Genomic DNA, 25,683 nt, shown 5'->3' with positions numbered 1-25,683 from the left:
ACAGCTCTCTGACAGCTGAGACAGCAAAGACATCCAAGTTCCTGCTCTCTGCTTTTTCACTGCACAAATCAAAGAGAAGCCATTTCACCCTTCCCATCTCTTCCTGTCAGACAGTGTGACCCTGCCATCACTGTACATACCCCTGCTGCTTTACCCACTGAGAAAGACACAGCTCCTTTAGCTGAAGTTCCCCAATGCCATCCTGAAGTCAGACGCTGCTGTCAGCAAGCAGAGTAGTAGTTAAGTGATCTACCAAGAGCTCCCAGCAGCACAGACTCGTGTCCCCCCGTTCTTCCCCCTGCATATGCTTTAGTACAGGGGGTGTCCTTTCCCCTGGTGCTGCTTTGTGCAATTCTCCTCCATTTCTGCTCAGTCACATTCCCTGCTCCAGTCAGATGTTGGCTCTGATCACGCAACACCAGCACTAAATCCTAATTTGGAAATGTAAACCATTTTGTTACTCACTGGTCTTGGAGTATTTGACGCTCGGGCTCTTCCATCACTCCAGATCTTCAAAACATGGTTATTACCTGTCCAGCTCAGTGAGGCCAAACCAAGGAGAGGAAAGCATCTGTTCAACAAAAGGTCCCAGGGAAAGTTGTGAGATACCTCCAACCACTGGTCATAAACCAGAGAAAACGATTCCTGGAAGCGATATGCTAGTGATGTCTTCTGAGTGCCAATGTCCTGCAGTAGCAGGCAATGTCAGTGCCTTTCTTGTGCGGAAGCAATCACAACATTTCAGATTTCCCAAAGGGATGCAAGAGAAAGGGCAGTGAGTAATGTATTCAAAGGGGCAGCTCTATTTATACCTTCTTTCTGCCCTCTTGGAGTAGTAAGTAATGAAGAATATAGTAACAATAAAAGCAACAAATATGAAAGAGATAAAGGCTAATAATGATTTTCTGGTTCGGAAAAAGTGGCATTCAGGACACAAGGTAGTCTCTTCTGGGCAGAGAAGCTCAGGAGTTTCAGGACCAGGAAAACCATTTTTGTCAATTATTTCTCTGTAATGTTTCATAGAAGGCTTTGGTTCGTATTGATTTGCAATGTAACTGTAGAGACCATATTTAGGAGCAGTCTTGTCATTAAAAGAATAGACAAAATATCCTTGCAAGTTAACGTTATCCAAGGTGTAAGCTGTAAAAGAAAACAAAGGGTTGAAGAAATGAATAAATGTCACTTTGGCATTTGAGAGCAGTACCATATGCCAGTGCATAAAGCAGGGCCAGGGGGATGTTAAACCCACATCTGCACTTCTCTTTCCAAAAATAAGGCAAGGTACACATACATCTATGAAGTGTTTCTCATAAAATGTTAAGAATCTGTCAGCCATTGCCAGACAGCGTGATCTGCGAGTATCCTGCAATTTATTTCCTTGTGCTTGGTAAACACAGCTGTGAGTGCATGACTGTGTTTAATGACCAGTATGGAGCCTATCGTGAAAAGATGACTCTCTTTTTTATGTATGAAAGAATACAGGTTTTGGGTTTCCTGCACCTGGATTTCTGCAGTTTGTTTCTCTGACTGCTCCTTCTCCCTTGCAGAGCACCTCCTGATGGGGACGGTCAAAGGACGAAGGACATCAGGCTGCACTTCTCACCAGGCCAAGGCACAGTGACACCAGAAAAAGATGCACCCCTGCTAAGGTCATGTACTGGGATATCACCAGTACAAGTGGAAAGGTTATGCAAATCATAGTCCTCTCTTGTTATTGACCCAGGTTTCTGATCCAAGCTGACCTCTATTAGTCTTTATTGAGAACATGACCACAATCCATACTGCTAACCTGGCTACTGGAAGAGGTCCAGCCGCTGGAGCATTAACCTTATGCCATCAGTCTTGCTTGACAAAACCAATCAATCCACAGAAGTAAATGCAAACTGTAATATTTTATCTCTCAAAATTACTATTTTTAACAAATTTAAGCAACATCTTCCAGCAGACGAACACAGGACTGAAAGCTAACAATTGCTGAATTTTCATATGCTTCTGGAAATAATTCTTTCTGCAGCCACATGCAAGACATTTAGCACCTCTAACCTACTTTTCAGTGTAAAATGAAATAATATTTACCTGCCCTTTTACAGAGCTGCTACCCAGGATAATTAGTTTGTGTTTGTAAAACTGCATGTGGATTTAATAGTGTTACATAAATGGTTACTGCTGTTCTTTGGTTTAAATTGGCAAAGATGTATTTAAACAGTGTACAAAAGCACTTAAAAATATAGCCTCAAGCCAAGGGTCCTGTACTGTATTCTGGAATCATTTATCTGCTCAAACCTGTTGGCTCCCTTGGAACAATGCAGGTGAGCAACATTACACACAAATACTGCCACATGCAGTCCCTAAAACCAGCTGGAGGAAGAAGGCAGAATAGGAGGAGCTTTAAGGCAAGAGCATACATGTACCAAATCCCCTCTCATTCCTCTCCAGCATGACACTGAGGTAAGGACACAAGAGTCACAATTCATCTCAGTTACTGCACAGGGTCTTGAAGAAAAAAATGCAAGTTTTGGAGATACCAGAATGAGTCACGATGCCAAGGTTAAAAGCTTGCTCCCTCTGCAAGCACAAGATGGACACAAACACAATACCAAAGCAAAAGAAGAAGAGAGAATGAAAACACTGGTATTACAGATGGACGAAACACTATGGAGGAGTGTGTGGTGTCAAATGTGAGATTTAGGGCAAGTATGATGGCTAGGTAGTAGCAAGGACATATTCACCCATGACAAAGAAGATGGAAAGATAGGAAAATACAGCTTACATGTGATGGTTAAGCTGAAAAACATAGGAGCTATTTCAAGGAGGGATAGAAGAGAGGAGAAGGAAGTGATTGGGAGATACTGTTACCAGATCAGTATGAATGACAAAATTCTGTAAAAAACAGAGGGATGTGCAGGTGTTCTGGATAATGGGAACTGGGAGAAAAGCCCATATCCACTTTGAAAACAGAAATGCCAAGAATTGGCACAGTCTAAAGTGATAGGAAGGAGAAAAGCAATATAGAAAAAAAACCACCAAACTGAAACCATAAGCCCAACTATAGCCAAGATATGTTTTTTAACTACAGATGCAGAAAACATGCACCCAGTGCTTCAAAATGCTGGAGGAGGAACTCTTGGGCACTTAATATTGATGTTCAGTAACTCGTGAAAGAGGTGGAAATTACAGAGGAGGAAGTTAAAGCCAATACTTAACATAGTGGAAAGGATGACCTAGCAAATTATGGAGCTGCCAGCCATCCTTCACTACCTAGCAAGAGTGGAATAGCTTATATAATGCTTGATAAATAAGAGTTACAGGAGGTATATATGATTAATGGCAATCAGATTAGCTTTATGAAAAATAAGTATTGTCAAACTAACTTGACATCTTCTTTATGAGATCAGCAGATCAATAGAAGTAATGATGTTTAATGTAATATACTTAAAACTTCACAAGGCAACTGGGTTGGTATTATATGGCATTTGGATAAGAAAATATAATTTTACAACGTCAAGGGAAGCCCACAATAAACAGATTTCAGCTGCTCTTGAATAGAACTAGAAATGTAATTGCAGGTAAGTAAGTGTTACAGTAGGTGTATTTCTACCATGGTCATGGAGATTGGCTTTCAGCACTAAGATATTTAACAATCTTAAATGTATCGGCAACCTGAAAAGAAAATTAAAACTATTTCTCACAAGGTTTGCAAATAACTCAAAGATTAGGGACATAATTTAGCTAGTCTATCAAGCTTTACACAAGCAAGCAATTGGTACTTGAACATGACCAGATGCAACGGTCTCAAAGAACAAGCGGACCATACTCTGGTAGACAAAGTTCTGCCTGGGGGACAGACACCTGTAAACAAGTTTGAAATCTCAGTAGATAACCACAGGGTGTAGATAACCAACCTGCTGCCATGGCCAAAGGGCTAATGGGGTACTTCAACATACAAAAGAGGAGTAAAAGGGTAAGAGGTTACTTTATACCTGCCTGAGATACAGGCAAGGGTGTGGCAGGAACAGTGTGTCCAGGTCTGGGTTTACATCTTTCAAGAATAATGCTGGCAAGTGGGAAAAAGTTTAATAATTGAAAGGTTCTAACTAATGTTTTATAGTAAGGGACATAAAGAGCTTTGTGCTATTTATCAAAGAGATAAATGAGAGTGAGTTTGTTTTCTGTCGTGAATACCTACACAGGTAAAATACATGGAAATGCACAACAACATTACTTAAAGCTGAAGCTAAAAAATTAGTATTAGAAGATTTATATATATATCTATACATACACTTACATATAAAAACAGTAAATAAGTAGCAACTGCAATAGCTATGAAATGTACAAGATTCTTCATCAGTAAAAATTATCTCACTCAAGTCTTGTGCTTTTCTACAAAAAAAGTGTGTTGCATGACAGGATGACTCAAAATGCCTCCTTTTTGCCTATAATTTATGAATCTTTGAGTCAGAGGAAAAGACTGGTTTGGGTTCTGAATAGCAGGAAAGAGTCCAGGAAATGGCATAATGAGGTAGATAGCTGAATTATTCCACAGAGACAAGATCACTGTTGGATAAGATACAGAGACAGCTGAGGAACAGAACTCATACCCAGCCCTAAGGCACATCAGTGGAGGGAAGCAACAAAGCAACACAAGAGGACATGTGCAGTAAGAAGAAAACTGGATTAACTACATGTGGGCTATTCTATGTAACATCTACTTAAATTTCTTGAATCCACAAAAAAGTTCTGCTGTCTTACACAGAGTATGTGCAAGGTCAGTCTTCCTGATGTTTAGTAGCACCAATCCATCATAAATCAAAGGAAAAACTATCTGCTATGCTGTGATATTTATGGTGTATTCTACACAAGATTTCTTTTTTTAAAGTTGAACATACTCTGTCACACAGTGTATACTAATACTGGGATTTGTGACATATAAACCATCTATGGTTCCTTACCTTTTAGAGCTTCGTTGATGTAATTCTGTATGTAATACACTCTGAGTTTATCATGCACCATATTCTGGTCATCGTCAATTCCATTAGCCACAACATAAATTGGGACATCTCCATACTTAGATTTAACCCACTTGAGCAATTTACGCAGTCCCCAGGGCACTACTGCAGCTCTGCTGGGGGAGTGCAGCCATGTGATGTCATTGATCATTTGAACTTCAAGATAGTGGTCGTATTTTAGTGCATCTTCTTTCTCCCAGCCCACGAGGGTAGTAGTGTAGTGACTCAAGGCAAAAAAGTCAAATGAGCCCTGGATTAACTTCTTTTCGTCTTCGGAGAAATAAGGCAAGTGGAAATTATACAAGTCAACGCTGTTTCTTCGGTGAAGCCATACTCTCATCCCCTGTGGGTAATCACCATTTCCAAAGATGGGCTCTGCAAGCCAGCCAATGTCAAACTCTAAAATTCTGTCAGCAACTTCTTGGTCATTCCTGGAAAAGGGACAAGCTGGCTCTACCCAGTCGGCTTGCAGAGCTATAGATATTTTACCTTTCTGAGATCTCCTGAATTCTTTGTCATAAAGATGCCATGCTTTTGCATGGGCTTTCAAGAGGTTGTGCCCTGCGGTGTACGTCAAGTTTTTCACAGATGGTTCATTCATTGTGATCCAAAATTTGATATGGTCCCCGAGACTTGTAAAACAGAATTTGGCATACTCAACAAAAGCCTGAACAGTTTCTGGGTTTTCCCAAGCTCCATATTTGGCAAGGGAAACTGGAAGCTCTTGATTCTCTGCCATAGGTTGCCATAAAGCAACAACAGGAGTTATGTTAACTCTGACAAGTTCACTAGCAAAACACTGATAATAATGTATGAGTGTGTGGTTGATTAGAGAAAGGTTACCGAAAGGAAGGATTAAAGACCATTTCAGTGAAAAATGAAAGTGTGTGACATGCATTTCTTGCAGAAGAGAGATCTGGAGCCTGATAGCAGCAAAGTCAACACAGTGGCGCTTGCGTTTCGAGGTGAAAACTCCATCCACTTTAATAAGCTTCTTCGTCTGGTGAATGTCCCACACATAAACATTAGAGTCAAGAAACTGGGTGGGTGTCGTGTCTACCTAGGTAAAATAAGAAAGATACCAGATTCTAGCTGTTCGTTCTAGGTAGGTGGGAACATCATAACCGTCAGGCACAACGTAGTGAAAGAATATTGCAAGTCAAGACACTGCATTTAGCACCTCTCACATCTCTGATATAACATCTCTGGCTCATGTGAATGAATTAATTTTCAGTTGACATGTGACATCAGAAAAGTACTAAATCTATATATAATTTTAATCCTACTTTCGAAGCAAGTTTATGCTAATAGTGACCATATTTACATCTTCTCCAGATTGCTCCAGTCTGTGTGAGAAACAAGGGATTGCTCAGGGAATTGCACTAAGCCTGCAACAGATCTCCAGGGAAGCAGATCTTCAGCGAAGACTACAGTAATTTTAAAAACATTTTTCTTTCAAGATTAAGAAGATATACCAAAGGGCCTACAGAGAGACTGTCTGCTGTAAATTACCCAGTAGCTTCAGTTGCAAGATCACTGCCTGAACACAGTAAAAGAAGTAATGAATGCAACATCATTTCTGTGTTCAGTTCTTTTCCTGACTACGATGGAAGATGAGTAATGCTCTGCACTTGATTTTTAGCACGAATTCAGTTGACAAGCAAAATTTTTCCTTCTTGCTAAAGATGTCATTTTTTATTTAACTTATACTGAACTAATTTCCAAGCTATTTCAGCAGGCTGTTGATATCTGAATCAATTTTTTTGGGGGCCTCCAAGTAAACCCACTATATGCCACTCCAACAATAAATGCATTTCCCATAAGTCTTTCCGCTTCAGGTGTCAGAATTGCCTGTATGACATACTGGACGCAGTAGACGATGAGCTTCTCAGGGTCCCACAGAATTATACTTTCACTTTTTAATGAATATCACAAACACAGTAAGGGTTAGAAAATGGAAAAGTGAATTACTTAAAATAATGTCCAGTGTAAAATCTCCTCATTGATACTCTAGCATAGCTCTTACAAGAAAGAACCAAGCTATAAAAAACTACAAGATGCTGGTTGGTCCCACGTGTTTATTTGTCCTTTTTTTTTTTGGTGCAAGGTTCCCTCTGAGTTCAGATTTCCTTGTTCTGCCCTCTGTTTGAAAAGCAGGTGTCAGCCTACAACCAGTGTTCAACTTGTAGCTGAAGCTCTGCAGACTGTATAAAGAAGCTGCTGAAAATCAGCTGCTATTTTCTCCTGAGAGGTCAGTACTGTGCTTATAGAAGAAAGTAATAAAAACCAGCATGTCTGAGGGAAATTGCTTTTCTGGAGAATTGTCCCTTGTAGATTACTAAAGTGTGCATTGCCACTAATACTGTGGGAATGCTGTCAAAAGAGTTTTTCCACTGTGATGCATCTACAAATTACACTACCTAAGCCTTACAGCACAAAATGTTTGAATGGCCTTTTGAAATGAAAATATTCAGCTTTGAAGGTTTTGGGGACGGGAGGGATGTTTTAACTGTCTTAGGCTGACTGACTCCGCAACTTTATAGCTGTTATCGATCCCAAAGGCAGCAATTCCATTTCCAATTCCTAATCTATCTGCGAGCTACGAGGATAATGACTGCTGAATATTCTTGGAAATCAGTGTACCAGCTAAGGAATTTGCAGTATTTTTCATGAGAACAAAGTCAGATCTCACTTTTGGAGTGAGAAAAAACAAACAAGCCCCGTTTACGCTAGCCATAAGAAAGGTTACATCTTTGTGGAAAATCTAAATTAAAAATTCTGTTCTTGGATCCAGCTTCAGCATTGAATTTAACTACACCTCATTACTGTGGTTAGAGAAGGCCTGCAAGCCAAAACAGCACCAGAGAACTACAGACCGTAACTAAGCTACAATTTTTACACATGCTATGAACTCTTAAAATTTGAAAGGTTCTCTTGAAGTATCAGATTTTGTTGAAACAAAAAAGAGTGAGAGCTATGAACTGGATTCATGATCTAGCTAGGTGCTATCGAGGGGCACTGAAGCCTCAAGATCAGACACAGTACTGCACAAAAAAAGCAAGAAAGGAATACAGAAATTTCGCCTAAATCTTATATTGTTTCCTTTTTTTTTTCCATAAAAGCTCTCTAGCAGCAGTAGCAGACTGTATATGCATAAGATGTAGAAACATGTCACTGGAGCTTTAAGGGTTTTCAGAAAGTTTTCTAAAACATGTATTAACACAGCAGACAAATATATTACCATTAAAATTATGGACCTCAAAAAGCAGTACTATTTCCCATTTCATAGACTAGGACATTTGGAAATACACTTCAGCAGATGTAATCAACTTCCATTTGAAAAGGACTGACTTCCAGTAACTGATCACATAACATGTCCAGGGAAGATAAGCATCAGACCCCTTTCAATTTCCGTATGTTTTTCTAAAATGTAATTTATCGTATCTCAATCTGACTGGATCTCCTTGGTCACGCACAGAAAGTCTAGTGAAGACTGAAAGACACAGTGTTAGGCACAAAAGCCTTGTACCTATCTCCTCACAGCACTGAGGTAATATATATTGGCAAAGACACTCCATCTAGCAAATATACCAATAGGAACTTGTGCACTGATCTGGCTGGACAGGCTGTCAGTTTTATCGTCAGACTCACCTGAATGTAGTTGTCAACAATTCCCCAGGCAAAGCCACAAGGAAAAAACCCTTCTATGGGCTGGTTTTCAGGCAAAGGTGGGAAGCCATTTTTCTCCATTAGCTTTTGATAGAACAAGACAGAAGATTTGGGCACCAACTTCTTGTCATGGCTTTGAAAATCAATATAAAACAATCCACGCCGGATGCTGTATCCCCTGTGCCATTCAAAGCCATCCAGGAGGGACCAGACCGTGTAGCCAAACACATTAACTCCATCGTACCGAATGGCTGAGGAAAGAACAAAACCAAACTTACTGCAGTGCTCATTTTTCCTCTGTAGACTGCACCACATCAGCAATATTTGCGATATTCACATGTAAGAGCAAAGCAACAGGTCAGGTAAGTATCTCAGGGCCTGCCCCAAAAACTGCAGTTCATGTCAGGGTAGCCCAAGTGCCACTAATGCAGCACTGCCCTGTATGCAACCAAAAGTTAAACTCTTTCTGATTCTTCCCCTCCACTACAAATACATATTGAGAAAACCCTGACAAAACGTTTGGTGTGCTCATTAATTTTTAATACCATGAATTTTAAGTAGAAGTGATAATGCAGGAAGACCCACTTTATTTGATAATTCTGCCTCTTTACATCTCTTATGGCATAGCATTTTCCAGCTTAAATATATAAGGTTTTCTAAAAATACATATACGTTCTAGGTCAACTGTTTGACTTTTAAGAATCCACACACACTTTGTAGTTTAAAATCAGGGTCTACTGGCATCTGTTAGTATTGCCAGCATTACAGTTCTACTTCAAGATTCCAAATGATAGTCACTTCTAGTTGTATTAAACAATGAGATGCAGCAAAATGTTCCTGGGAAAGGCTTGGCTTCAGGAAAGCACAAAGGAGTGTGCTTATTTTAATTACACAATTAGACCCACCCTAATTCAGAAATGCACTTAAGTACATTCTTAAATATTCCTTTGAACTCCAGTTTGGCTCCATAGCCAGCAGAGTTTATCTTGTAACTCACCATCTTCTGCCAATGCAAACTGGGTACTGACTGAACATAGTATTTTCCAGCCTGCTAACACTGAAAGCGTTATTTCAGGCAACCAGAATATCAAGATCCTCACTTCCTGGTTTTATTAATGTACCTCATCACAATTAGTTACAAAGGACCACATGGATTCTTGATTGTAACCCTGTTTGAATCAATTAAATGAACTGCGGTTAAACAAGCAATGAATTTGACCCAGTCTCTATCAGAGGTCATGAGAAAATGTCTAAGGAAATGGAATATTTCTGTTCCTAAAGACATAATTCTTTTGTGTTTGGCAAATGCCGGTAATTTTCTAACCTCTGCATGCATTCCTGATGACATCTACCGTACCAGCAGAGTAAAAGCCAATACAGGTCCACTTCATGAACCAGTCTCAGTGAGAATTTCTCGTTGAACAGCATCTCATTGCTTCTGTAAACCATCACACACCACTCCCACACTTACTGAGCACCTCATAAAAATTCTCCTTAAATCCTGCTTAAAAATGTATTAACATTTAAGTATCACCTATGAAAGAAGCAACTTGGAGAAAATTTGGAAGTCCCAAAAGCAATCCCCACAGCGTGCCTAGAAGTGTGCTACTGTGCAGGCCAGAATTGGGTTAAAAATTAAACAGCACTTCAGTTTGTGCTCTGTTTAGCTCAGTAGTATAGGCGTAGTCCCAGGAAGCGTGGCAGACCCATAAGGATCAAACACAGATCTTAAAACTCTCTGCTCAGCTGTTGTCCATCTGCAGTATATGAAGGTGAGGTGCATGAAGACCACAGCTCCTGCTTCCATGTGGAAGATGCCCAAGGATCTATGTGTTGCCTCTGGACATACCTGAGAATTGCTCGGTCCTGACCTATCAGGGGCCTGGCTGTTCCCATTCTCCTTAAGACTCTTTGAATTCAGACCTGCTGACTCCCCAGGTAATGACCTCACCCTACTAGTCAACATGGCACAGGGGAGCTTGCGTGCCCTCCTGGTCAACATGCTCTGCTTTACAAGGAACAATGAATTTTTTGCACCAGAGACAGAGCAGGGAAGTGAATATACCCTTAAGTAAGTGGTTAGATACCCACCCATGTGAGAAGACATCTCCAATCAATTAGTGGATGCAGTGTCAGAATGGGCATCTGAGCATCTACATCAGCACTTCAGCTGAAATCAGGAGCACTCTTCTGAGCAAATCTCCCTCCTTACCACACTTTGGTTCACATCAGAGTGGTCTGGGTTCCTTTGGGGTGAACTTAATCCAGAAATGGGTTTCAGGAATGTACACAGTGTGCACACCAGGCCTTCAACACCACCTCTTTTTACTCTACAGGCTTGCTTCAACAGGGTTGCACTTAGTTGTTAACATAGGTATAGAAATCACCAGTTTTGTCTGAACCAGTGCACACAGACAATCAGCCAAAGATACTGGTCAGATCTAGGAAGCAGCAACATCTCATTTATGTGGCCCTGGGTCTATATTAATTATCCTTGTTTCTCAGTGTTATATCTCCAATGCCATTTTACTGCCCTTTGACTGCTGGAGTGAATCTGGTGGTAACTAGCTCATGAACCTCTACATTATTGTGCTTTACTGCACTGGATAGACATGTCCTAAGTCTCTGAGAGAGACAACCTGTGCCTTTGTCTTTGTTCTTTAATGCTGCCCAACAAGAGCGCTCACAGCCAACACGATGCCTTTTGTGGCTCTTTCTCAACAGAATTCTCCGAGGTATTGCACAGAGAACTTTGGTATTTACAATGGATTTTGCAGATTCTTATGGGCAGAAGAGTTGGGTACAATAATTTTCATCATAACGAAGCCAAAGTCCCTCCTGCAGATCCAGTCTGTCTCTGCTTTTTAAAAAAATTTCTTCCTGTAAAAAGTTTTGCCGAGCGCTAGTATTCATAACTTAATATGACAAGACTACTGTTGTTGTTGCTGTTATTATTATTTACTGAGTGGCACATTAAAAGGAAAGAACCTGTAAACTGAGACTGTTTCCAGCCAGCTGTGATTAAAAAGCAGATACCTGTATGTATGTCCAGCAATTTACAAACTAAGCAGAAATATGGGTAGCAGGAATATGACCCCTTATAGCTCTTCATCTGATTTAATGCAAGCAAGTAACACTATACTTGCAATAGTTAGTAACTATTTTACATTTCATTCATCCCATTTTGGATGCAGTGGCTCACGTATTTATTCACTTTTTAATTTATTTGTAATAAGTAGCTTTCTGGATTAGCAAATGAAACAAATGTTGAACTTCTCTGCATCTTCCTAAGGACTGAGAATAAAATTAAAGCCATTTTTGCTCATCCTCTGTGTGAACATGGCAATGTAACACAGTGGTTATCTCATCTGAACTAATAGCTACAATAATAGTGTTTTTAAAACCAGAACAGTAATCTATAGACAAGAAAATCAACTGCTAAATTGTGAATTAAGAAATTAAAAGACAATGAAAGTGGAAATGGGAACCTCAACAACTTATTGGTGACTACTAGTATTGAAAGAAACTGTTTTGCCACAAGGAAAATTGGAAAATAGAAAAGAATTCTTATACAAGATAGTGTATTTCTCTTATTGTTTGGAAAAAACCAACAGGTTAATGATTTAAATAATTTAGATTATATATCCTCAAATATTTAGTTCTCCTTATACTGATGTAAATTCAGATTATTGTGATTGATGTCCCAAGCTGTACCAATGTAAAATTTATGCAAGGGCAACACTGAGATGCGGAATGAAAAGGTTCAAATTTTTCATTTAAAAATGTATTCTTTCAGCCTTAAGTTTTCTTCAGAGGAACTCCTATTGCATACCTTCCCACATATATATTCTTATTTGTACATATGTGTTCATACATCTAAGATATGGAAAACAACTATTAATGAAGAACACAGTAAATTTCCCTAAGTCCACAGAGAGTATAGTTCACACATTTTGCATGTCCTCCTACCAAAGACAGTAGAAATTTTCCTACTGACTTCAAAGACAGTAGCACTATGCTCACCAAAGCTATCTGCAGATATTAAGGTCTTCAAGAGCTGAAAATAACAAACCCAGGACAGGGATTTGGAGTCTCATTTCACACGTGCCAAGATGAATGTTAAAGACTAAAATTAGTTTTCAGCCTGGTTCTTTAACGTGTCTCTGTAGGCTACTTTGCATTATAATTTTGTCAAACACATATTAGTACAAACTTAGTCCTACCTTTTAAAGTTTCCATAATGAACTTTTTGAGATAGTAAATGTATTTGGCATCATCTCTCTTGGTGCTACCAGAAACAAACCAGCTGTTCTCCACAATGAATATTTGGGGGTTGTTATATTCACTGCTTATCCAGTAAAGGAGTTGCCTCAGGCTTATTGACTCCAACTGCTGGAATTTCATGTGGGAGTCCAAGAGCTGGAAACTCAGAGTAGCTCCAAAAGAAAGAGCAAAAAAGTCTGCTGTTCCCTTGATGTACTTCTTCTCAGCTTCACTGAATTCAGGCAACAGAGATGAGAGGTTGCTCTTCATGCTCTCTGGATAGTCACCATCAATAAATATGGGCTTAGCAAACCAACCGAGCACAAAATCAAGCGATTTTTTACATTCTTGTATGTTTTTTTCAGTCATACGTTGAGGTTTTATCCAGTGAGAACTAAGGGCAATGGACACTTTTCCTCTCTGAGCTGGGCGAAAATGGTCATTGTAGAGATGCCAGACTTTAGCATGGGCCTGTTAAAAAGAAAAACTATAATTAAGGCACCCAAAATTCCATTTTAAGTAACACAGTTAGTCTCAAGCACTGACACCCAGTGTCACATAGTAACCACACAAACAGGGCATTTGAGGGCTCAGCTTTATTAATTTGTCAGCAGTTTACAACTCCTACATTAAATTTTCTTTAGAAGCATATTAATACCATATATCAACTAGAAATCGCTAGTTGGTTGGGGAAAACAGCATACCAGTTTTCCATGAGATACCATTCCAGGCACTGAACACACTTTTGGTAGTTAGCTAGACACCTTTATTAACTTTTATTACTGAATTCAGACATACTTCCAGTATTTACAAAAATGAAAATGCATTTAACTGAACATGCTTTAAAGCATGTTTTCATTATAGGAATATCACTTTATCTGTAGATTCATAGATATATAAAGAAGGAAGGTCTGTTCTCAAGAACTGCCCAGATCTCTCAAACTTTAAGACAAAGAAACACTCTTGAACTTATTCCTCTTTGAACCAGAATACGCAGTATAGGAAAAAATACCAATCTGGATTTTAAAAGGTCTGGTGAAAAACAATTTACTACAGCTCCTGAAAATTATTCCAATAATTCAATTTAATTTGTCTTATCAAAATTTGCTATTTACAACCAGCATCAGATTTCAACCACTTGCCTTGGTATAATTTTATCTGTTACTATGAGGAGATCTTTTCTTCCAAATTTCATTCCTGTGATCTTATGGAGTCAGTTGAAACGGTCTCTTGGTGTTCCCTTTGAAAGCTAAATAGATTAAGTTCCTGGAGCCTCACATTATCTTCAGGCATAGCTTCAAGCCCTCTAACCATTCTCACTGCTCTCCTCTGATTCTCTTCCAATTTGTCATCATCTGTCTTAAACTGCAGAAGCAGAATTGGACATAATATGCCAGTGCTAATCTTGCTAGCAGTAAAACCAGAGACAATTTAATATACTACTTCTGCTATGTGGCCATAGCATTACACTGTGAGCATATGCTCATCTGAACTACCGTATTTCCAGAGCTCTTCACCATCTAAAACACATTTTTTCTTTGCACCTACCTTATCAAAGAATTTTGAGCGCTCTATGAGTCAACATCCCATCTTTTTGTCATCTACACATTAGTAGAAATAGTAATGCTTTTTTCAATGTCATTGATAAAAGGTAAAAAAGATGAGATCTACTCATTAGAATAAAGCTTACTTGATAACTAGTCCCAGTTTACATTTGCATTTTGAGAATTAACAGTTAGTATTTGTTCATATGTGCTGTGATGACATGAAACTCCATTCTTGCCATACAAATTCACAAGTGTGATGCATATATATGACAGATTATGAATCAAAATGTCCCAGGCATCTTTAGCCCTCTCTGGAATATAAGCCATATAGAAAGCCTTATAATTCCGCTCCATGCAGTTGACATGCTGACAAATTTTACCAATTATGTACTGATAGCTGCTGTTCACAGTTTCCTTTTCCTATGCTCTTACCATTCAAGCTTTGAACTGCAATGATTTCCAGTTGCCAGCATTACAAGCAACATTAAACAAATAAGATTATTAATCATTTTTGACACAGACACTGTTAATTACCCAGAAAAAATAATTAATTCTATCATTCTCCTGTTGTTGCAAAATTTTAATTGTCACTGCTGGGAGAAAAGCAATTGGAAGTGAAGGACAACTAAAGGTAAGATCAATAATCAAGGCTCCCTTCAGCTGCCCGCATACAGAAACCTGCTGCCTTTGAGTCATCATGGGGTACATAAAACATCTGTGCAGATCCGACACCAGCTCTAGAGGAGACTGAACCCATGCCCTTTCAGAGAGGTCACCAAACCCAAAGAGAACAATCCTGGAAACTCTGAATCACAGTACACACCTATGTGCATGTATCTGATTGCAACCTTCAACATACATTCTTTCATTTTATTTGTATTTCATTTTTATTTTATAATACATCAATAGCTCAAATAAATGTGGTGCAATCCTACCATCTGTCTATATTAATACAATAGATTTTAATGCTAGTGAGAAACTAAATATAGTAACCACCTCAAAGTCTCATGTCAAAAATGAGAGCTGACCTAAGCACAAACCTAATTTTACTGCACACTGAAGCTCCACTATGCTGATGAAAGTACAAAAGACATTACGCACCATGACCAAAACGCTACACACCCAGCACTTTAAATGCAATTTAAAAATACCATTGGCAACAAATGTGCCACCACTTGCAACTCAAATTTGCACACCCAAATTTTCCCTCATAAAGGTGCCATATACTGTTCCTCTGTTGGACCTGACTCATCTCCGCATTTCCTGCCTCAACTGTTAAGATATCACCATGCACACTCTCAAACACTCAATTTCATTTCTGTCATCTACACTTCTGAGTATGCTGCCCACCCACAGAGCACCTCGAGGACTACCAAGGACTTGCCCCATAACTCTTGGCCCTCTCTACTCCTATCAGTGGAGAGAGATCTTCCAGCATTTTAGTATCCTTACTTCTACGTGAAGCAAGGAGGAAGAGAATCCCACAGGTTACCCCTCTCCACAGATAAGGAGGTCTGTTTACTCCCTCATTGCAATGAAAAGATATGAAGTGTAACAGTGTGGGATTATCTCATTCAATTTTAATTTCTAAGCAGGTCCTCTAGTCTGCTTCTAGAGAAAATGAGGAGACTGGTGTCTAAGATATGCAGGGTGAGTCACTCTTTGGGAGCCCATCTATCTCCACTGGTGACAGACAAAACCTGTTATTTAGTTCAGACAAGACATGCTCTACAGACAGATTAAAGCAGGCGAGGAGCAGCCCACTTAAATGTCTGCCCCCTGGAGTGTGCATGAAGTGCAATTATACTATTTCCATTTAAAAAAACAGCTAAACATAGAAAATAGTGCATCAAAGTCCCCAGGCTCTTTGGACACAGATTAATGAAGTAGTTCAGAAACACACACAAATAAAGCTGGGAGAAGCTGGTGACAGAGCAGCGAATCTCTATGGAAATCAAGGACAGAATTCATTTGCTTAAAAGTAGGTGTCTAATGCAGTTCTGGAGAATCCAGAGTATTCCAGGCTCTGACTAGTTTCAGAAAGCTATGAGTCTCCCATAGATCCTAAGCCCCACATCGCTCAGCCCCACAGAGACACCTGGGATACTAGGATGTGACAAATGAATTTGCACCTTTACCTATCTTCAGGCAAATGAATCCCACTCCTTGGGTGGGATTCATTTTAGGCTGAAGACATCCTGTATTTTGCTGTCCACCTGGAAGCTAGGTGCCCAAGCTCCCACTGCAGGCAAATGGAGATCTCAGGCTCCACTCAGCTGCCTGAACACAGGCACCTAGTTGCCACTCCAGAATGATACAGGCCTATGCCACATACACCATTTCCATGCAGGTGTTCTAAGTAGCCTGGGAAGCTTCACATAGCACTACTTATACTGATTTAATGGGCTTCCAGTCCAACCCCATTGGAGTCTAGCCAGTGATTCCCCAGTACAGTACAGCAGTCATATCATGGCACTCAGCAGGACCACTGCCTCGGCCCCAGTAACTGTATGGGTTAGTGGTAGGATCTAATGAAGGTGGCCAGACCTTTTTGAGATGTTCTACCTGAATGAGGCTGGTGGACATGATTAAGGACCCAATGGGAGACCATGCTTTTCTGGAACAGCAACTGGGAGCCAGGCAGAATATCCTAAGGTAGCTCAAATGACACTCTACATCTTTGCTGGGACAACTGAAACCTCCTAGATGCCTATTAACTACAGTCAGGGTTTAGCCTCCCAGATCATGGACAGAGAAAACAACCACGAACCAACCTACCATCAGTGCCTTTATATTTATATGAAATCTTACTTCCTAATCTCAGTGACCTAACCTATTGGTATCTATTTTTAATTCACAGCTGGCTAGAATTAAGATCGTGGCAATCCAGGCTTCAGTGCTTCTACTGATGGTGATTCTATGTCCCTGGTTTTGCAAGGTGCTGAGGGGTCTTACTGTGCTCTTTGTTAGCTCGGACAGATGTGCACTGCTGACAGATTACTTGGTTTGACTGGAAAACCTTACTAGAAAAGGCTGGTTATAATCTGGCTGTAGGAAGAGCTGTGCAGTTACCTGTGTGTTAAGAGCAGACCTAACCACTGAAACCTGTGTGTTGGTTTCCATGCTGCTTAATTTGGGTACTATTGTCATTATTACTTGCTTTCAGAGAGTAGCACCTATTTTTAGATACCAAATACTTGACTGACACCTTTTTGGGGGGATACTACCCTACCATTCTTGGACCTGCTGAGACTAAGCTAAGATGAGCTAAACTGATATTGGGAAAGTCGAAAATTAGGACAGGGGCTCTCTGTGCTTACTGCTGTCTATTCTCCAGGAACAGACTGTCAGGAAAGCTCTAAAACAGCATTTATCTCACCCTTAAAATGCTTATATCACTAACAAAATAATGACGTTTTCTGTCACCATGAAAGTGAAAGAAAAGCACAAGATGTAGCTTGTCCTCCTCTAAGCCCATTTGTATGTCTGTAATTCACTCATGTTTCAGGGTCCAGGACAGTCTCGTTTTCAACTGGATACGTTGTTCTTCCTCTGAATTTCCCACCCAATATACCTATTCGGACCACGCTCTACCTATACTCTACTTGTGAAACTCTGATATTGATCATGTTAGATCAGCCTTAAAGAGACCCCCACATGAGTCAGTGAATCATGCCAGAAATCAGCCTTGATGAAGTGTCATACGAATTTCCAAGGTAGAAAGCCCCCTGCAATGCCATAGTATGTGCTAGTCCTACGAAGTCCAAATTCCTGCAGTGACAGCAGAAATAATTCAACACAAGCAAACAGGCTTCACAGTCTGACACAGTCATGTCCTACTCTATTGCAGTTACAATAGTAACTATTACATAGTCCAAGAATCATTAGATGAAGTCAATTTAGTAATACACAGACATTTGTTTGCCTGACTACTCCTCTAAATTCCTGCCCAGGATCATTAAGACCTTTCTGAGTCTGGCACTGGGATGTATCATTCTGCAAGTTCTCAGTACTTACATCTATCATGATGCATAACATTCACAAGAGCAAATCAAGAATTATAATTGGGAACATAGTGATTCCCTAATTTGTGTTCATTCCTCTAGAACAACTTGTCTCAATTTTAAGTTATGTGTCTTCTGAACCAGTAATAATACCATTCATTTCACAAATAAACTGCACAAATAACCTGCTCTCCACGCTCAGATGAACTATCCTGTATTAACTATTTGCATGTTAATGAAACTGAATAGGAAAGTGTTGCTGAAACTCATTTAGCAATACAAAGAGAAGAGTTAATTGGAAAGGATGTGCAAAGACTTTTTGATTAGTAGAAACTAGGCCCATGTACCTCCGACAAAAATGTCATTACTGAGTCTGACATCAAAAGCTCTTCCTTTTTCCGAAATGGATATAATTATTGGAATGACATGGGAAAGCCTAGTATATGATTAGTCAGAATGTGCCTTGTACCAAGAAGGGGAAAAATATGGGTTTTTTTTCCCCCATATCATCAAAAGCAAGTATTTTAATAAAAATCTACAACAAAGGATGCTACATTTCATGTAATTTTTCACCAAAAAAGATCCAAAGTCAAGTGGTTTCACCCACAGAGTCTTTGAGAAAATGTCCTCTCTCACAAGCAAATTATATCCTTAACGCTGAGTAACAGATACCGCTATTTAGAAATTCTTTAAGGTTCTTCTCATATTTCAAAACTGCTAAGATAATATCTTAATGTGTAAAGTACAGGACTTTGCTATAGATATTAGTCATGTAATAACTTCATTTTTCCTCTATAATTGCTGCCCAAATATGTATTTTTCTAGTTTTTTTCTTAGAGTCTGTTACCCAACTTTACCACAGAAGATCAATTTGGTATTTTGATCAATTTCAACTACCTGGGAACAGAATTAGGCTTGAAAATGGCACACAGCCAAGTGAACATTTTTCAGTCTATAACCACTTAATGCAACATGTGCTACAATTATAGCTTTAAGAACTGATCACACACCTAAACTACACTGTTTTGTCTGAATTCCTTTCTCAGTACAATTTAATCACTGTTTTTTGAACTGTGCTGGTTATTGTAACAACCCGATGCCTCACGAACATGAATGAATTTATGCCTGACACACATAATGCAGGAAGCTATACTATTCCTATTTTAAGAATTGGGAACAGAGATATTATGGCATGTGTAAAGAAGAAAAATTAAACCAGGTACCTTAAGTGTATTAACTTCAGAATAATACTTCTGTTTGATATGATACTCACCTCTACAGAAAAAGAGGCACCACAGATGGCATTAAATACTTGTCTGACGGCACAGCAGCTGGCTAAAAAGCCATTTTCCCCCATCACAGGCAAAATGCAGGAGCTTTGCTAGCATGTAAATAAAAAGAATATAACCTGAAAGCATGAAGCTAAGCCATAGGTATCAAGATGCATTGCAGGTACTCAAAAAATATTAACAGAAGGAAAAATCCCCCTCCAAAAAAAAATCCCCAAAAGATAAAGAAGCAGATAAGAGTTATTTTTACACTTTGATTTTGAGTTTTATAGCAGATGAAAGTCTGGGAAGGCTTGTACTTTCACACACTGTACGTATAAGCATAAGTGAACATTATCACAGACAGATACGCAGCAGAGAAACTCAAACTGACCGGCACATGAAAGAAGGAAACCCCCTTGATCTCATCGTGTCAGGTGACTGCTGTAGGAAACCTCTCCTTTGAAGCACAGGAAGCCCAGACGTGGTGGCACATGCCCTGAGATGAGCCTCTCTCAGCCTCACCCTGCCTTGAATGGCCACTGTGGGCGTGCACATGCCCCATGGCAGCTGGACCATCCAACGTGCTCTGCAAAGCCCACCGTCACTGTCAGAAGCTGTGCAAATGCCCCCCCACCTTCACAGCTGGCTCATCTCTCACCTCATTTTTGTCCTCACTTGCATCTGAGCAACTCACATGCACAGCAGAGAGGACACAATTCATCCAAGACATTTTTAATGTCCAGATGAGAGGGAGATGAAAAGTGCCTGTTCCCCGCCACTCATCGCACAGGCAGGGCTGGCACAACCACTGGAGTCAACATCCAAATAAACCACAGCACCAAGAGATGAGTGGGCTGGGAAAAGCAGTTTGAAGTCTCCCGAGATGTAACAGTCTCTGAAAATATAAAGGTCATCTGGAAAAGAATTAAGCGGCATTTGACTTTGAAAAGCAATGGGAGACAAGATAAAAATAGCTTTATTTCTGACAACAAGTGCTTCTGAGACACTTGATGTGTTTAATCATTTTCCGTTACCTCTGACAGAAAAGATTAATTACGGAACTGCACAAAAATAGTTCAAGGAATGTTGTGACCCATGTGAATATTAAAGATATGAGAGATTCTTAAACAGAGTACAAAAAGAAGATAAAAGTACAGAGCAGTTTGAGTGATTTAAGGCTGAGAGACAATCTTGCAGTTCTGAAGGGAGCTAAAATAGTCTCTGATAAAAGACTTGACTGATTGGAATCTGGGACACAATGCTCAGGCAGTGTTTAGGGGAAGACCAAAATATAATCATTGCTATCAAAATTGTTTGGGGCATGCTGGAGCTACATAAACATATAAAAGCTCCAGAACTGAGACTGACCTGCAAAGCCCTCTTACAAGAGCATGAACCTCTTGGAGGACAGGTCAGGCTCCTGACATACTCAAGTACACAAAACACCGACAAAAAAGATAAAAGGGAAAAAGACATGGAGAACGTAGTTGTAATCCACAAAAGCAAGCACACAGGACTGCACAGGCTGCAGTAAACAGCACAAACCAAGACAATAACACCACTTAGAAAGAGCTGATAATCATCAGACAAATGTGCTGAACAGTGCTGAACAAGGAAGGCAAAAAAAAGCACCAAGGGAGGAACCCTTAACAGGAACAGTGGTAAAGGCTGTGGCAACTGAATACATTATTAGCCCCAAAAGCAAAAAGAACATTAATGGATTTCAAGTCCACTCTGGTTGGAGAGAAGTAACATGGTGCTAGAAACAGTAGTGAGAAACATGTTAAGCATAAAAAACTCTCATAAAACTAATATAAAATATATGTAGAATGTATAAAACTGATAGAATAATGCTCAGTCACTGAGATTAAATGGATGCTAAAATCTGGAAAAGACAGTATTTGAAAGAGTACTGGTGAGGAGAAGGCATCCAAACCTTTGGTCTCATCAAGGTTTGTACAAACTTCATAGAGAAGGAAACAAAACAACTGAAGAAGGAGCTGAGGACTGCCTGCAGGAAGATCTCAGACTACAGAACATAGATTCAAAAGCCCCAGAATTCATGGCTCTCCTCTGCACTAAAGCAAATGCTGAAAGAGAAGACAAATAAGCCTGTTGCTCTCAAAAGCCGTACAGTGAGGAGGACAATCACAGTAACATGCACAATTTAATGACATCAGTTTAAAAAAAGAATCTATTTTTGGTTATATACAGAATCAAAATAACTAAATAAATGTATAAGAAGCAAACAATTCCAATATCTTTACGGGGAAAAATTCTGGAAGAGGTGACTACTGCCAAGCATATTTCTGTGTTTGATGCATGCCTGGTTTTACTGGTAGATGCACATAGGGAAGCGAAATACACATCTCTGGATATTCACGCCCTCAACATACCTCTTGGAAATGCTTGTTCTACACACTGCTGAACTGCTTCCTATCCCAGGTGCTTCACAGGGAGAAAGAATGTACTTCTGATGGTTCAGTGGGTGCACAGATGAGACAGTAGTATGATACCAGGGAATAACTGTGGAAGCACATGACAAGAATTGCTCTGGAAAGTGTCAGGGCAGGTGGCAGAAGCTAAACAAACAAAAAAGGCAGATTCCATATAATTGAAATAGTGCATTTTCTTAACCAGAAATGCTAAACACAAATAAAACTAAAGCCCATCATCAACATGTGTGCCAGACAGACAAAGAAGCAACAAAAACGCTGAGCCTCATCTAACTAGCTAAACCAACAACCCAGCTTGGAAAGATGTCAAAGACAAACTATAGTTTTGGGTCGAAACAACAGAATGAAGAACACAGGTTACTCAATACCCTTAATCCCTGCATTTAAAACACCCAGAGCAGAAGCAGCCCTGTGCTCTGGTGTTAATGATTAACCCAGAATCTTATCCTGATCACACCAGTAGATCCAAAATAAACCGACACAGCTGAAGTAGGTGTCTGCTCCAGGAGATGTACTAGAACATTTTGTGTCCAACCTCATGCTGAGAGTTTCCCAGGAGAAAGGCAGCAAGAAATAAATCCCTGCTACATCAACTGATACTGGATTTGGCAGACTGATGTGTGTCAGGTTGAGAAAGGCAGACATAAAATGTTTATTCCTGAGGTACATTAATGTGCTGCTTTCAAAACCCCACAAGTTCTTAAGCCACCTAGAGATGAAGGGGTAGAGGCTTTTCCTCAACTATGGTCTCAAAAGAAATCAGATTGCAGGAGTATTCATGCCAAAGTGTTTATGAGTCCTGATCATCAGCCACAGCAGCAGTGAAAACATCCCCAAACCACAGAGAAAAGCTTATTGGAGCAACAAAGAATTGCACAAATTCAGGCATTTCTGATGCTCCAATCTGGCCTATCATAAAAGCAGACAGCAGGATTTACTGGCTGATGGTTGATTTTTGTGCAGTGAATGCTGTTACACCACAAATCACACCTGTTGTAGCAAAAATGCTGGAGTTTGGCCTAACAGCTTTAGCATATGCTGTCTTCATGATCTTGTTATCAGGGCAAGGCTGGGAAGAATTTCCCCCTACGTTTACAGAGCAGTACTGCTTTACGTCCACCCACAACCCAAGGATTTCGCTGTGCTCCAGTTTTTTGCGATATTCATATCCTCCAAACATAGGAAAAATTATCAAAGGCTGATCAAATCCATGTAATTTCACAAACAGATGATGTATTAACCCACAGCCAGACTCAAACAGAGCTGAAAGAGTTAATTAAACAAGCATAAGCCATAACTTTGGGAACACAATTCTAACTGAACTGATGAACAGCTCAATTTTTTTTAAAGAGTGAAATATTTAGGAGTACACCAATCACTGTATCAACAGTGAGCAAAATTAACAGGCAGCTCCTTGCTCTATAAGTCTGCATGAGCTCAGGTCTCTACTGAGTTTGTTTATTTTTCGTGAGGATTTTATATCCATTTTTGCAGATAGGATTAAGCCTTTAACCAAGTTGTTAAAGAAGGTGCAGCAGTGGGAGTGGAGATCAGGACAAAACTTGACCTCTTCAACATCCAAAAAAGGCTGGCACAGGTAGCCACACTGGGGATGCTGTTCTAGCATGGCCACGGTATTTGTACTTAGTTACCCCTTCAGAAGCAGTAGAGGCCGTGTTATCACAAAACCAAGGCACATCAGTCCATTCACTCTGTACTAAACGGCACACATGGTGCTCCTGGGAGACTTGACATGGTGAGCCAGAAATTACAGAGTGGGTGAAAGGCTTAATTACCAATCTCAACATATTTAAGAGTATCAGTAGTGTGGGCTCAGAAGATGAACTACAACAATAGGTGGTTTTCAAAGCATACCATGGGGATCTCATCCAATTTGACCACAGGAAAATTCACTTCGAAGAGGCTAGAACAATAGACAGGTAGCCCCTCTGGGTGAAGACATTAAGCAGTCGGCACAGAATTATTTAATATGTACTATAGTATAAGTTTCTACTACATAAACTAGACCCTCTCCCTTTTTAGCAACTGAAGATAACAGCTCCATGGTTGCAAATATAAATTGACAGGTCCTTTATCAATCTCACAACAGAACAGTCACTGCTGCAGTGCCCAGGTAAATCACTACAAGGTAATGACAATCAGAGGCATGAGAACTTTACAGCAGTGGTGGTTTGACAGGGTGCTACCCATCAAACAGTTTCAAGAAGGTATTTCTGGATGAATGTGCTGGTGGATGGCTTTCTCCATTGAGCTCCTCTGTGAGAAACAACAGCCACTGGGCAGCAACAGCAAAGGAATTGGAAGAAGTGTCCACCAGCGAAGGGTACCAATGAGTAACATGGAGGTGTTTGGTCCTACACAGTTGGCAAAGGAATTATAAATTTAGTCAGTGCATATGCAACCAATATATTACAAGCTGCCATTCATCATATACCACAGCAGCCCCAAATGAATGAGCATCAGACAAAAATAATGACAGCCATGAGGTTTGCAACATTGCTTAATTACTGAAAAAACTTAAGGCTCTCAGACAGACAACGACATGTAACAAGGTTCTAGCATATGTGCACAGGGCAAAGCTGAGCATGATTAAGCAAGGTCAAAACAAAGTTACTGGATCAGAGCTCTGTGCTATAACACAGGCAAATGCAACCCAGAATTAAGGGCATGTGGATTATGATCTCTATAGAGATTATTTTTCAAACCAAACGTTTGGGTTATTCATGCCCAAATCTAGCTCAGTCACTCAGAACATGATAACCTGAGTTTACTCTGCTATGGCCTTGGCTACTGAATTTAATAATCCTGAGATTAGAGCTATACATCAAGAACTGTGAGCTATGGAAAAAGATGGAAAGTTCCAGCCAGCCCTCCAGGTGGATGCAAAAAGCATCTGAACAGGATAAAGAATACATATGTGGAGGTACCAGTTTTCAACCTTCAGACAACTGTTTAGATTACAATTTGACCAGATGTGAATATGGAATTCTTCCTTTGTTTTCTAATCAGTCTGTAACCACTGATGTGCAATCCAGCTGTGTTTCCATGCACACTCAATATAAAGCAATCACTACAAACCATCTCACTGTGTATAACCTGCCTGAAATGTTCTGGTTTGTGGGAATGTAACAGAACTGACTAAAGGATGTGATTTTAATTATACACCTTTACAAGTAATGCTCCAGTTGCAAAAATCACTGCAACTGCACACTAAATTAACTTTAAACCAGTAATTTTTGCAATAGCTTTTCTATGATTGTTGCAGATAAAAAAGTATTCAACTGTAATATTTGAAGTCTAGTTGGTTGTAAACCAAGCCACAAAAGCAATGATTACAGTGTGCTGCAACAGCAAACAAATTACTCATGGACAACTGCAATAGAGAAGGCAGGGTGTCATTCCCGATGGGAATCCCTCTTGTGTGGTCCCCTTCAGCTGCAGGAACT

General features: G+C 39.8%; 1 protein-coding gene across 1 annotated transcript in view; it reads right to left on the bottom strand.

Annotated features, from left to right (window-relative positions):
• Nucleotides 1-802: 802 nt before the first annotated feature.
• The window catches only part of KL (klotho), a gene marked incomplete at its 5' end in the record, with an annotated part of 46,338 nt that continues 21,457 nt past the window's right edge, over nucleotides 803-25,683 (bottom strand). The window contains 4 exon segments of the mRNA XM_010191290.1: nucleotides 803-1,140; nucleotides 4,950-6,066; nucleotides 8,658-8,926; nucleotides 12,899-13,409. Coding sequence (XP_010189592.1) covers nucleotides 803-1,140; nucleotides 4,950-6,066; nucleotides 8,658-8,926; nucleotides 12,899-13,409 — 2,235 coding nt within the window.

This window comes from Mesitornis unicolor, unplaced genomic scaffold (genome assembly GCF_000695765.1).
Source record: "Mesitornis unicolor isolate BGI_N332 unplaced genomic scaffold, ASM69576v1 scaffold6979, whole genome shotgun sequence".
Lineage (NCBI taxonomy): Eukaryota > Metazoa > Chordata > Aves > Mesitornithiformes > Mesitornithidae > Mesitornis > Mesitornis unicolor.
This window is presented reverse-complemented; position numbering and strand designations above follow the sequence as displayed.